The sequence below is a fragment of the Mustelus asterias genome, chromosome 20, assembly GCF_964213995.1.
Source record: "Mustelus asterias chromosome 20, sMusAst1.hap1.1, whole genome shotgun sequence".
Classification (NCBI taxonomy): Eukaryota; Metazoa; Chordata; class Chondrichthyes; order Carcharhiniformes; family Triakidae; genus Mustelus; species Mustelus asterias.
In genome coordinates this window covers 45458255-45473359 of record NC_135820.1, presented here as the reverse complement: position 1 = coordinate 45473359, position 15105 = coordinate 45458255, and the positions used below count along the sequence as shown (strand labels likewise).

The following is a 15105-nucleotide window of genomic DNA, read 5'->3' as shown; positions in this document are numbered from 1 at the left end:
CAGAGACCCAGGTTCAATTATAGCCTTGAGTGCTTGTCCGTGTGGAGTTTTCACATTCTCCCTATGTCAGTGTGGGTTTCCTCCGGGTGCTCTGATTTCCCCCCACACTCCAAAGGTGTGCAGGTTAGGTTGATTGGCCATGCTAAATTGCCCTTTAGTGCCAGAGGGACGAGCAGGGTTAATACGTGGGGTTACATGGATAGGGCCTGGGTGGGATGGTTGTCAGTGCAGGTTCGATTGACCGAATGGTCTCCTTCTGCACTATAGGGATTCTATGATATGATTGTTAAATATTTGGCTTTATATATTAGAGTACAGTAGCATGGAAGATATGTGAAAGTTCACGCTTTATAAATCACCAATTAGGCCTTAGTGGAAATTTTATATTCAGTTCTGGGAACCATGGTTTATGAAGGGTGTGAAAGCATTAAAGAGGAGATTTTAATAAAATGGTAGGAATGAAAGATTTGGATTACATGGTGAGACTAGAAAAGCTGAGATACTTCTTTTTAGGGCAGAGGAAGTTAATGGGATATTAAATATCATGAAACATTTTTGCTAGAGTAGTTAAAGAAAATCTGGTCCCAGTGGCAACAGGGTTGCTGCCTACGGGCCACAGATTTAACAAAGAGTCAGAAGTGAGATGAGGAATTTTTTTTTTACATAGCGACTTTATGGTCCAGAATGCATTGCCTCAAAGGGCAGTGGAAGCGGATTCAATTCAGAATTTTCGAAAAGGAACTGGAGCTCTTCTCTTCAAGGGGAGAACTAGACAGGGCTATGGACAAACAACATGTTGGACAAAAAGTGTCCTTCTGTGTTGTAAGATTCTATCATATGTCAAGTTCCTATAAGTTTATAAATTTAGTTATTAGTGTCACAAGTAGGCTTACATTAACACTGCAATGAAATTACTGTGAAAATCCCCTAGTTGTCACACTCCAGTGCCTGTTTGGGTACACTGAGGGAGAATTTAGCATGCACCGAACCAGTGTGTCTTTTGGATTGTGGGAGGAAACCAGAGCACCCAGAGAAAACCCACACAGACACTGGGAGACTGTGCAGACCACACAGACAATCACCCAAGCTGGGAATCGAACCAGGGTCCCTGGTGCTGTGAGGCAGCAGTGCTGACCACTTTGCCACCATGCCGCCCTATCGGGCCTGATTGTTGGTGGAAGTAATCTCTAACTGCTTCAAGTTTTACACCTGTAGCGGTGCAATTGCAGTCAATTTATAACTAAATTTTAAATTTATCCTCTCAACCTTTTTAATGCTGGTGACAAGTTGACTGTTTATTATCTCTTTAGTAAAACCATAAATGGAAGTATTATTTGAATATTGATGAATGATGATCAACACAGCTGTGTTTGATCAGAATGATGTAGGATCAACAGTGTAATCCAACTCAATAGGCTCTCCACTGCTTTGAACTGATACTAGCTGACAAATACAGGTCGCACTGTTGTACCCCTAAATATTATTGTCCAAATCCACTGAAATGTTTTTAGTGATCATCTAACTCATCAGAACATCAGAACTCATACTAATCTGAAGGTAGCTTTTGACTGATGAGCTGGTGTAATGTCTTCCCTTGTCCAACATTTAACTGAGTTCAGGCAGGTGCAACAAACAATTTGAGACAAACATTTTGAAATAAGTTCTTATTACTTAAGAGTAGCAAGAGATTACAAGTAAGCATCTGATTGCACTGTCACACAGTAATCCTGGATTACAGATTCGCCTCTTTATTTTAGCTCAAGCATCCATAAATCCATAAGCAAAAGCCTTGACACACGAAGACGAGTGAATCATCAGTTTGACAGTGGCTCAAAGTAGCTCTTTTAACTGGCATCCACTCAATTTGGCCTCAATGACAGGCCCAGATATTTTTTTACACCATTTTTATACCCTTTCTCAGGAGTGGACCTGGGTGTTATTGATAGAACCTTATTGTCCTATTAAGGTTCTCTAAATATAGAATGCCCAATGGAATGTCACATTCTTTATCTAAACCATAGGGTGAAAGCCTAACTTTATGCTAACCACTTTTCATAAGCTTCTAGAGTCTTCACATGTGCTTCATGATTAAAGATAGATCAACCAGGCCTTTACAATATAATCCCTTCTCTCATCTTAAATTGTTCCACATGATCAGTTCCACAACTCAATTGAAATATCCCATCTCCACTCTTCAAACAGTGGCCGGAATTCTCCTGCCATTCACGCCGGTGGGATCCTCCGGTCCAGCCGGCAGCGTACTCCCACCCACAGGTTCCCGCTGGCGTGGAATGACATCAAGAGAAATTCCTATTGACAGCAGCGGAATCAGACCAGAGAATCCCACTGCTAACAAACAACGCACCATCTCCCGCCAGCAGGAAACACGAGGCTGGGAGGCCGGAGAATCTCACCCTATCTTTCAGAGGCTTCATTATTCATATTTGTCTGTTATCAGTTGCACGTGCTTAGAGATGTTCATTATGGTTATCCAACTCAACTGTTCTCATTTCTGATCAGGTTATTGAAACATAAAATGCTCCACTAAGCTTTACAAACTAATTAACCTTTGAATCCCAGCAAGCATTTTAATTAGGCAAGGTGAATTGAAAGACCTAATTTGAAATATGGCTGCCTGTTTTGATAGTTTCTCAATCATCTGTAGGCCTCAAGGTCTGACATGACAGTGTCTGGACGTGTTAATAGTTTGCTCCTAGCCCAGGTTTTTCTTTTTAATCTGTGAAAAACAGCTTGCAGCATTCGGCAATTACATTTTACTGTGAGAAGTAATTCATCCTCGCCGACCTTACTGGTACATAAAATTTGGCTATTTCCAAGCTGCAGCAAACCATACAGCAATAGATTCCCTCCAGTGCAGAAGGAGTCCATTCGACCCATCGAGCCTGCACCAACAACAATCCCATCCAGGCTCTGTCCCCATAACCTGATGTATTTACTCTGCTAGTCCCCCTAACACTAAGGGACAATTTAGCATGGCCAATCAACCTAACCCGCACATCTTTGGACTGTGGGAGGAAACCAGAGCAGCCAGAGGAAACCCACGCAGACATGGTGAGAACATACAAACTTCACACAGACAGTCACCCAAGGCTGGAATCGAACCCGGGTCCTGGCGCTGTGAGGCAGCAGTGCTAATCACTGTGCCGCCATGCTGCCCATGCCTCATTAAAACCTCTTAAATACTTCAACGTAATGTTATCTACCTGCCCATCCACAGTAATCCAATTCCTGACTTTGGTGAGTAGGCGACCTGAAGGTATCTAAAAACACATGCGTTAAACCCAAAATTGGCTGCATTGGAGCTGGGTTGCAGTTGCAATTGAAAGATCGACAATTTTAACTCTGCATCCACCCCCCAACACACCTCTAATTTAGGGTTAAAAAGAAAAGGCCCACACCTCCATGCCGGAATATATCTATACTTACAGTCTGCTGACTTAAAATTGGAAGATTGGTATTGGAATCAAGCACATTAATCTGTACTTTTGCGCTGGAGGACAGTACGTTCAATCCATTGTCTCTTGCTTTAATGACTAAAGAGTAGGATTTGATGGCCTGAAACAGAAACAATAATCAGTTACCAAACATAAATGACCTTTCATAAAAAACATTGCCATTAACCTCATATGAGCAAAACAGGTCGTTACAAGCCTTGTTGTTGGTCAGTTGAAGTGCACCTGTTTACTTTGGGTAGAGTTCTTAACCTGCAGCCCGAGGAAAGTTTTACATTTTTTTTGTAATCTATTATTGATCGAATGAATTAGCACTACCCCAAAGTCAATATATACAACACACTAGATTGCATTTTCCTTTGCAATTCTGATCAAAGTTGATGGATATTGGGGCAAAAAATGTGGTCAAATGTGGCCAGGTCTAGCTCTGCACTGTGCCCCGAGTTCCATTTCTTTCCCCTTTCATCCAAGGTTGCTGCCTGCTCTCTGTGATGACCCCTATGATCTACATGGGAGTCACTCACTGATTTCCCAATTGGGTTCATTGAATATGAGCTCCCTGGGAACTGGTAATTAGCCCACCTAGTGGAGTTCATACACCAAGCCCTATATAAAGCAAGACCCTGAGAAGGTCCATTAACCTTTTAGTCCCAGTTGGGACCTGTTGTGTTCACCACAGGCTTGTGGTTATTGTTTAATTTTATTTGTGCAATAAAAGCACGGTTCCTTCACAGTTGGCTTCTGGAGTTATTATCATAGAATCCCGACAGTACAGAAGGAGGCCATTCGATCCATCGAGCCTGTACCGACCACAATCCCACCCAGGCCCTATTCCCACAATCCTCATTTGCCCTGCTCATCCCCAAACACTAAGGTCAATTTAGCATGGCCAATCAACCTAACCCACACATCTTTGGACTGTGGGAGGAAACTGGAGCACTTGGAGGAAACCCACGCAGACATGAGGAGAAAGTGCAAATTCCACACAGACAGTGGCCCGAGGCTGGAATTAAACCTGGGTCCCTGGCACTGTGAGGCAGCAGTGCTAACCACTGTGCCACCATGCTGACTCATTATACATTCCTCATTCATGGCATGTAAACACTGGCAGAGAGTGGTAACTGACTCACTGATCCATTCATCTCCATTCTGCCCTTATAACCACCCCTGCCTAGACCTATCTGGTGAAACTTGAGATGGTGGTAATGAGGCCCTGTATTGTGTAGATGGACATAAAGGATGTCACTGAGGCCTTCTCGCTCCAGTTCAGCCCCATCTACTTAAATTTCCTCAGTTTCTGAAAATGCCTAGAAAGCCAAAGACTTGCTTCATCTTTTGGGCTCTTTTCTCCTTTGGGAGTCTCTTGCTCTCCCTTCTGGGTCTCCTTTGGAATCCCATTGTTGTAAGCACTGCCTTGCCTCCCCCTTCAGCACTGTGGGGCTTCCTTTCAGAGACAGGGATCCTGCTGGAATCCTGCCCTGTATGCCAAATAACACTTAGTCCAGGAAAACAGGTGGGATTGGAGGAGCATGTGGATGACCTGCCTTTTCTTACCACTTTCATTCCTAAAGAGAAGACTCCCATCCATTTCAGCTTGGACTAGAATGTGAAGAGAATGCTGCACTTGCCCCTCCAAACTCATTATCTACAAGGTGTGCCGCCTGGTGGCAGAAGGATACCAAAGGACCTCTGAGCCATGGCTTCCACCCTTTCCACTTAAGCTTGTCCAGTTATACACACTCCACCTAGAGTTCCCCAACCCTCTTAGAATGATCAGGATTTTCCCAGATTCAGGGGTTCCCTCCTTAAGTACTGCCTCCAGCATGCTGGGAGATCGACAATTTGATTGCTTCTCAGGATCTATGGCCGGAATTCTCCCATCCCACCCGCCACTGGAATTTTAGCGGGCGGGCCGTGGACAATGTGAAACACATTGACAGTCGGGTGGGAATTTCTGGCTTTTAGACCAGCATAGTCGACGTATTCCGCCCTATATTTGAGCTAACACCCAGGCCCCTGAAGATAGGGTGACTAGAGGCCCCGATTTTGACAAAACAGTTCTGGATTTTCATTCAGTGCCCAATGTTCTGTTCATTTCCCAAAAATAGTCCAAATGTCCCAGTTTTCAGCTTTTCCTTTTTTTGGATAGTTTGGAAAACGGACACCATCTCAGCCTCTGATTATTGGGTGAAGGGATCCTCAACGTCTTCTATTGATTTATTTAGACATTTTCAGGAATGGAGAATTTCAACACTCTTGTGGCTTTGTGGCAGTTTAGGTGCCCAGGACCCTGAATAATCCAGTCTTCAGCATTGACGCACTGCCTGTGGCATTTGCAAAATGCTGGTTCAGAGGCGAAACAAGGTTTTGCTGAGACGAGGCTGGCAGGCTCCAGTGGAGCGGGTGGGTGGGATAGAGGAGGGTGGAAGGGGAGGGGAGACTGCATTCGGCAAGATACAAGGGGCAGCACATGGAAGGGTGAGGAACAGTCTTTGGAGGGCCTCCGCTGAGCGCAGGATGCCCCTACCCCCTCACTAGCTGGTAACAGTGGTTTATCTGGTGGCCTTGCAATTAACCAAGGTATCTGTGGGAGGGGACCCTTACTTGATTATTTAAGGGCTTCAGTTGACCTTTGAGCATGCAGGCCACCTTGTGCTTCTCCAGCTGTAGGTAAAATACCCATGGCAGTGGAAAGGCACACCCTCATGGCACTCAATTTTAGATTCATGTCCCCCCACTGCCAACCCATTCAATATTAAATTGTACCCAATATTTAAGTTATTTGCATTGCATCTGATAAACATAGAAACCTAGAAAATAGGAGCAGGAGTAGGCCATTCGGCCCCTCAAGCCTGTTCTGCCATTCATGGCTGATCATCCAGCTCCATAGCCTGATAATGCCTTCCCCCATATTGCTTGATCTCCTTCAGCCCAGGAGCCATACTCCTTTTTGAAAACATACAGGCCAAAATTCTCCTGTCTTGATCGCCCCAATACCACTGCCAGCGAGAACGGAAAATTTAACACTCAGCTAAATCTCCATTCACTGCAGCGGGACCAAAGTATCCCAGCCATGAACGAGGTCAGAGAGTTCTAGCCACAATGTTTTGGCCTGTTTTTGATAACAATGTTTTGATATTAAAGGCTTACAACTTAAAAAGAACAAGTGCGCATGGATAGGTCATTTAGCCTGTTACTTATGACAATGAGATCCTTGATTAAAGTAAAATATAATTTCTACTTGACACATAATTGCTTATATTAATTGTCTAATTACCAAGAAAGCTATATTATAATTTGAGTGTTTCAATTACATTTGCAAAAACATAAACAATTCTGTGATTTAAAAACAATGTAAAGATAATACGTACATCATAATTTAGACATTTTTGAAGAAGTATGGATCCATTTTCTGAGTTAATTTTAAATATATTTGATGGGATTGAAGGATTTTGAGAAACAATTGTGTAGGAAACTTTTCCATTACCACGCCTTGCATCATCAGGGTCTTTTGCTTCAACTCTGCAGATTTCTTTGCCTAAAGCATAGAACATTAATTTCTCGGTAAACATACATGGCTAGAAAAATCAGTGCTGCTGTAATTATACCCCATGAGGAGACATGTCTAATTAAAGAGAAGACACTGAAAACACTTGACAGTTTGGTCAATATTTGACAGTGAAGATGTTTGAGGTGCCAGGCTATCTGTCGCCTCCAGCAGTATTACACCTGAAATATTAATCTTTTGTCTTTCAGCTGTTGCATTTCCAGCAACATTGGTTTTCATCTCAGATTTCCTGCACACACGTAACCTTACAATCTTACAACTGTGTAACCAATTACTATGAACGTTGCATGCTCGGAAACCAAGTACAGTCTTGAAAAATATGTTTGTGTCACTGTGGTTCAGTTGGTAGAAATCATAGAAACCCTACAGTGCAGAAGGAGGCCATTCGGCCCATCGCGTCTGCACCGACCACAATCCCACCCAGGCCCTACCCCCACATATTTACCCGCTAATCCCTCTAACCTACGCATTTTAGGATTCTAAGGGGCAATTTTTAACCTGGCCAATCAACCTAACCCGCACATCTTTGGACTGTGGGAGGAAACCGGAGCACCCGGAGGAAACCCACGCAGACAACGTGCAAACTCCACACAGACAGTGACACGAGCTGGGAATCGAACCCGGGACCCTGGAGCTGTGAAGCAGCAGTGCTAACCACTGTGCTACCGTGCCCGCCCCACTGAGTGGGTTCTAGTTTCAAGCTCCAGGACTTGAATGCACAATCTCAGCTAACGCTTCAGTGAAGTTTTGAAGCAGTGCTGCATTGGTGTTCAAGCCCCATCTACCTGTCCAAAGTAAATGAGGAAATTGTGTTGGTCCTTCATGTAAATTACTGTGTAAATTAGCTATAGTGCTTTCCTACATATCTATATAATAGTACATACACATCATAAAACAATTCACTGATCTGAGGTGTCCAGATCATACTTAAAGATGTAATAATCATAGAATCCCTACAGTGCAGAAGGAGGCCATCCGGCCCATCGAGCTTGCACCAACAACAATCTCACCCTATCCCTATAATCCCATGTAGCAAGCCCCCCCCCAACCCCAGTTCTCCTGACACTAAAGGGCAATTTAGCATAGCCAATCAACCTAACCTGCACATCTTTGGAGTGTGGAAAGAAACCAGAGCACCTGGTGATGACTTCTTCAGCAAAACTCTTAGTGGGCTTTGCTCAGTATAGTGACGACGTGTGCATCGAGATTGGAATGGGACAGTAACGTGACTTCAATGACTTGCTAAAAGCAATAGATGGCATAGCTTTTAATGGAGGTAACACTTTCACAGGAAAGGCCCTGCATTATGTAGCTGAAAATGGTTTCAGCGAAGGCTCCAGGATGGACGTTCCACGCAGTGAATGTGCAAACTCCACACACACGGTGACCCAAGGCCAGAATTGAACCTGGATGCCTGGCGCTGTGAGGCAGCAGTGCTAACCACTGTGCCACTGAACTGCCCCACAATATGCAATATAAGTGTATACAGAAAGAAAAATGCATAGTCTTCACAGGCAAGCTGCAAACCTCACCAACTACTCTGCGGAAAGGATGTTGATCAAGTTTCAGGATCTTTCGAACACCTTTCATAGAATAGTTAATGTGATATCGTCCGTATCCCATTATGATGTCAATGTGCTCGACACAGCAAGGGTTAATATGGGACTGGAGAATAGCACCATGTTTGGAATGATAGAGAACACAAACAGGAGTAGGTCATTCAGCCCTACGAGCCTGCTCCGCCAGTCATTCATTCATGATGTACAGAGTCACATGGTAATAGACACAGAGAACAGTCGGGAAGGAAAAACTATGATTAAGCTGTGGGAGGAATTCAAAGGTGAAATTCTATGAGCACAGTTTAGCCATGTTCCCACAAAGTAAAGGAGAAAAGGGTGTGCTGCCAAATCTCGAGCCCCGTGGTTATCCAGAAGCATACAGGCCAAGATAAAGCAGAAAAAGAAAGCTTATGACTGTCATTAAAGATTTAATCCTATAGAAAGCCTAGAGGAATACAGGAAGTAAAGGGGTGAAATAAAATTGGAAATTAGGAAAGTAAAAGGAGGATATGAAAAATTATTGACAGGTAAAATCAAAGAAAATCCTCAGATGTTTTACCAATTCTTTAAGAGCAAGAGATTAACTATTGAAAAGGTAGGGCCTATCAGAGATGTACATAGTAACTTGTGGGTTGATTCGGAAGATATGGGCCAGGTTTTCAATGAGTACTTTGTCTCTGGCTTCACTAAGGAGAGGGATGATGTGGACATTCTAGTTAAAGAGGAGTGTGAAATATTAGATAAAATAAGCATGGTGAGAGAGGAAGTACTGAAGAGACTGGCGTCCTTGTGGGTGGATAAATCACCAGGGCCAGATGGATTGTATCACAAACTGTTGAAGGAAGCCAGGGAGGAAATAGCAGAAGCTCTGAGGATCATTTTCCAATCCTCACTAGATAGACATGTGGTACCAGAGGATTGGAGGACTGTACATGTTGTACCATTATGTAAAAAGGGTGCGAGGGATAGACTAGAAAGCTATATGCTAGTCAGTCTGACTTTGCTGGTGGGCAAATTATTGGAAACATTTCTGAGAGACAGGATAAACAGTCACTTAGAAAGGCACAGATTGATCAGGGATAGTCATCGTGGGTTTGATAGGAGAAGATCGGGGGCGGAATTTTCCCAAAAAATGACTGAGGGGATGATTCTCCCGAATTGAGATTAACTGCCCATGCCAGCAGAAAACCTAAAGAGATGGGGCAGTTCAGCCATTACATCCTCCCATCCCAGCGGAGAGTAGTGAGGTCAACACTTGCCCACAGCCTGAGCCCACCCAACCCCCAAGACCCTTGAGGGACCCTTCTTCGGCAGTCTGGCAGCAGCAGTGGGGTAAATGACACTAGACCTCCTCAAGCCCCCTGGGGACCCAAGACACCAGACCAGGGTGAGAGAGACAGGGTGTCAGGGCCGGCACGATGCCACAGTGGTTAGCACTGCTGCCTCACAGCGCCAGAGACCCAAGTTCAATTCCCGGCTTCTTTCACTGTCTATGTGGAGTCTACATGTTTTCCTCATGTCTGCATGGGTTTCCTCCAGGCGCTCCGGTTTCTCCCATAGTTTGAAAGACACGTTGGTTAGATGCATTGCCCATGCTAAATTCTCCCTCGTTGTACCCGAACAGATGCAAGAGTGTGGCAGCTGGGAATTTCTACAGTAACTTCTTTGCAGTGTTAATGTAAGCCTACTTAAAAAACTGTGCACTGTTAGCACTGCCAAGATGCTCGGTCTGAAGAGAGGCTGAATGGGGATCTGAAGAGAAAGGGGGCCTGAGTGGGGTTGTCTGAGCGGGCGGGGCCTAAATACGCCATCAAGCCTGGTTTCACAAAGATCGAGTACCATTTCTAAAGGGTGCCCCAATGTCAAATTGAAATTGAGGACTCCCCTTCTCTCTCCCACCGAAAGCGGGTAACCCTCCCCCCCATCCCCTCCCATTCACTTATTGAGGGAATGTTTCCCTACCCTGTTCCCCAAAAAATCACCGGCATCAAGGTATTGGAGCCTTCCCAATGGGTCCCTCTTCATGACCCTCTTTATGAACCCCACTCCCCCCGTTCAAGATACCAACAAGGTTTGGATCTGGTGCCGAACATGCTAAATCACTCACCCATGATTCTCCGACCCCGCTCCATTCCAATACATTCCATGTTGGACGCGACGGGGCTGGAAAATCGTGGCCCATAACTTACTCACTTAATAGAATATTTTGAGGAAGTAACAAGGAGGAATGATGAAGGTAGCGCAGTAGATGTTGTCTACATGGATTTCAATAAGGCCCCACATGGCAGACTGGTCAGAAATCTCATGGGATACGGGAAGATGTCAACTTGAATCTAAAATTGGCTTAGTGACAGGAAACAAAGAATAAAAGCTGATGGATGTTTTTGTGAATGTGAAACAGTTTCCAGCGGTGTTCCATAGGGTTCACTGTTGGGGCCCTTGCTGTTTGCTGTATATATTGTTGGTTTAGACTTAAATGTGGGAGGCATGATTGGGAAATTTGTAGATGACACAAAAATTGACCGTGTAGTTGATAGTGAAGAGGATAGCTGTCGACTCCAGAATGGTATCAGTGGTTTGGTTGAGTGGGCGGACAAGTGGCAAATGGAATTCTATCTGGAAAAGTGTGAGGTAATGCATTCAGGGAGGTCAAACAAAGCAAGAGAATACTCAATGAACGGGAGGATATTGAGAGAGGTTGAGGAAGTAAGGGACCTTGGAGTGCATGTCCACAGGTCCTTGAAAGTGGCAGGACAGGTGGATAAGATGGTCAAGACAGCATATGGAATGCTTTCCTTTATTGGACAATAGCAGGAATGTGATGCATGAACTGTATAAAGCACTGGTTCGGCCACAGCATGAGTTTTGTGTACACACATTACAGGAAGGACATAACTTCTCTGGAGAGTGTGCAAAGGAAGTTTACAAGAATATTGCCAGGATTTGGAAATTGCAGCTATGAGGAGAGGCTGGAAAGGCTAGAGTTGTTTTTCTTAGAACAGAGGAGGTTAAGAGGTGGCCTACTTGAGGTGGACAAAATTAGGAGAGGTCTAGGCAGGGTCGACAGGAAAGACTTGTTTCCCCCCTAGCTGAGGGGTCAATTACCAAGGGCCATAGGTTTAAGGTGATTGGTTGAAGGATTAGAGGGGACATGAGGAAAAACGATTTCACCCTGAGAATGACAGGCTTCAGGGATTCACTGCCTAGGTTGGTGGCTGAGGCTGAAATGCTCATCTCATTTAAAAGGTACCTGGATCTGCATCTAAAGTGCAGTAACCTGCAAGGCAATAGCCCAGGTGTTGGAAAGTGGAATTAAAATGACCAGTTAGTTTATTTATCTTTTCCTGTTGGCCGAACAGACATGATGAGCCAAATAGCCTCTTTCTGCACCGTAACTTTTCTATGGGTCTACATAGAGATATGAAGAAAATAAATAACTGGCTGAACAAATATAAAGCAATGACAAAGCAATAAATCAAAGCGGCATGGTGGCACAGTGGTCAGCACTGTTGCCTCACAGCACCAGGGATCAGGGTTCAATTCCGGCCTTGGGTCACTGTCTGTGTGGAATTTGTACACCCTCCCCGTGTTTACATGGGTTTCCTCCTGATGCCCCGATTGCCTTATACACGCCAAAGATGTGTGGATTAGGTGGATTGGCCATGCCAAATTGACCTTTAGTATTCAGAGATGTGCAGGATAGGGGGATTAGCCATGGTAAATGCTATGGACAAGGTATTGAATACAACAGCAGGAATGTGATGCATGAACTGTATAAAACACTGGTTAGGCCACAGCAGGAGTTTTGTGTACACACATTACAGGAAGGACATAACTTCTCTGGAGAGTGTGCAGATGAAGTTTACAAGAATATTGCCAGGATTTGGAAATTGCAGCTAAGAGGAGAGGCTGGAAAGGCGAGGGTTGTTTTTCTTAGAACAGAGGAGGTTAAGAGGTGGCCTATTTGAGGTGGACAAAATTAGGAGAGGTCTAGACAGGGTCGACAGAAATGACTTTTTTTCCCCCTAGTTGAGGGGCCATAGATTTAAGGTGATTGGAGAGGTTGGAAAGACGAGGGTTGTTTTTCTGCTGGTTGGGGGGGTGGGGGGCAGGGATAAGGTGCTCTTTCAGAGAGTGGGTGCAGACTCAATAGGCTGAATGGCCTCCTTCTGCACTGTCGGGTTTCTATGGATTCAATGATATAAAATAATGAGTAATGAATAGAGATGAATCTTAGAATGTGAAAGTCAAATTATGTTTTTCTGGCTCATTCCCAGTCTCAGGATACTTATTCACTAGCCTTCAGCCTCAACCACTGTGTGAACTGGTGTGAATGCGTTGGTGTGTGGGGCTGAGACTAGGGGCCTGATTTTACCATTTCCATTCTAAGTGCTGAATCTGGACGTACTTCAGATCCGACTTGGAAAACTGTTCTCAGGCGCACTTAGCCTGGAAAAAAATTGCGAGTCTGAATCGCGCTGTGGGCGAGGCTTATCACGCCTGAAATGCTGCATCAGAGCTTTGAACTGTGCATGCGCAATAAAAATTTTGAAAAAAAAGTGTGCCGCTGTCACATCAAAAAGCAAATAAAACGGCCCAGAAGCGATGGCCCCACAGACATCGCCCCACCCCCACAACATAACTGTCCCCCTTATCCACCCAACCCCCACTAACCAGACCAATCGCAACCCTCTTCGCCCCCCCCCCCACCGATCACCCGCAGAGTGGCAGTGGACCCCCCTGCTCCTGCCTCCCCCCCGCCCCACCAGAGATTCATCTGGCCTCCCCCCCCCAACAAGAGATACATCTTACCCACCTCCTCCACCCCCCCACCAGAGAACGATTGGGCTTCCCTCCCCCCCTCAACCAGAGATACATCTGACCCGCCTCCTCCCACCCCCCTCACCAGAGAATGATCTGACCCGCCTCCCTCCCCCTCCATCACCAACCTGAGTCAGAGAGCCATTGAAAGCTCTGAACTTACCTCTTCAGAAGCTGGAGCGCCCAAAACAGACCTTTGCCGAACATGTCTGTTTTGCGCCAAATTTGGATGGGCGAATGCGATGGTAAAGGGAGAAATGCTGGTAAAGTTGAGCCCATTAATTCAATTTAAATGCATTGGCCTTGGTACAGTGGGCACCTGTGTGGACGTGGGCATGGACCGCGTTAATGGCCTCACGCCCGACTTAACCAATTTTTCGCGCCTGAAAATGGGCAAAGCGACGCAATGGTAAAATAGGGCCCTAGAAGTGAGCCAGACCCCCTCACGCACTCACTCAAACATTCTTGCTCGCGTACAGTCACACAGTCTCTCACACACACACTCACTCACTCTCTCACACACACTCACTCACTCTCTCTCACACACTCCCTCACTCTCACACACACACTCACTCACTCTCACTCTCTCACTCACTCTCTCACACACTCTCTCACACACACTCTCTCACTCTCTCACACACACTCACTCTCTCACACACACTCACTCTCTCACACACACTCACTCTCTCACACACACTCACTCTCTCACACACACTAACTCTCTCACACACACTCACTCTCACACACACACACTCTTTCACACACACACTCTCTCACACACACACACTCTCTCACACACACACACACTCTCTCACACACACTCTCTCTCACACACACTCACTCTCTCACACACACTCACTCTCTCACACACATCCTCATTCTCTCACTCAAATACAGCAGGCAGTTTCTGTTCCCCACCCCCACCAGCAGGTCCACACAACCTGCAAGAAGATGGTGGAGATCATCCCTTACAAATTGCAAGTCAATGACCTCAAGGAGATTGAGATCAAACTGATGGAATGGCATGGTGAAGGAGGAAATGACTCAGACAAGCAAGTCATCATAAAAATGTAGAAAATAGGAACTAGAGTAGGCCATTCAGCCCTTCAAGCCTGCTCCACCATTCATTATGACCATGGCTGATCATCCAGTTCAATAGCCTGATCCTGCCTTTTCCTTTGATCCCCTTCGCCCCAAGATCACACGAAGAGACTGATGCTAAAGTAAATCGAGCTGATAGATACATACCCATTGTCCAAGAAACTGTCTAAATATGTGTAATAAACCATCTCTTCCGAAAAAAATTAAAAACATCCACGCTAAATCATTTAAATTCTGAGCAGATAGGGAAGAACATAAGAACAAACAACTTTGGAACAAACTCCTACCTGGGTATGTATTTTCCCTTACATCAACTTTGTATATCTCTTGCTCGAATTCAGGTGCATTATCATTGATATCATTCACAATAACTTTATATAACATATGATCATCTAGAACTTCTAAAGTTTCTACGTCCAGAGCATCGACTTGAAACTAAATGTGGAAAACAAAAAGAATTAATTGTTATTCAAAGCTGGATTGTATAATAAAAAATATGAAGGCATTCAACATTTCTTTTATTTAGGTTAACATGCAGAAATTTGATTTCAAATTGACCTTATACCAATTGATTTGATTTCAC

General features: G+C 44.8%; 1 protein-coding gene across 2 annotated transcripts in view; it reads right to left on the bottom strand.

Moving 5' to 3' along the window:
- Window positions 1-15105, bottom strand: part of LOC144508503 (cadherin-like protein 26) — a 101379-nt gene that overhangs the window by 67300 nt on the left and 18974 nt on the right. For both annotated transcript variants that reach the window (XM_078236481.1, XM_078236482.1), the window contains exons 4-6: window positions 14810-14957; window positions 6845-7011; window positions 3448-3576 (exon numbers count right to left, since the gene is read on the bottom strand). In XM_078236481.1, the coding sequence (XP_078092607.1) occupies window positions 3448-3576; window positions 6845-7011; window positions 14810-14957 (444 nt within the window). The remainder of the gene's footprint in view (window positions 1-3447; window positions 3577-6844; window positions 7012-14809; window positions 14958-15105) is intronic.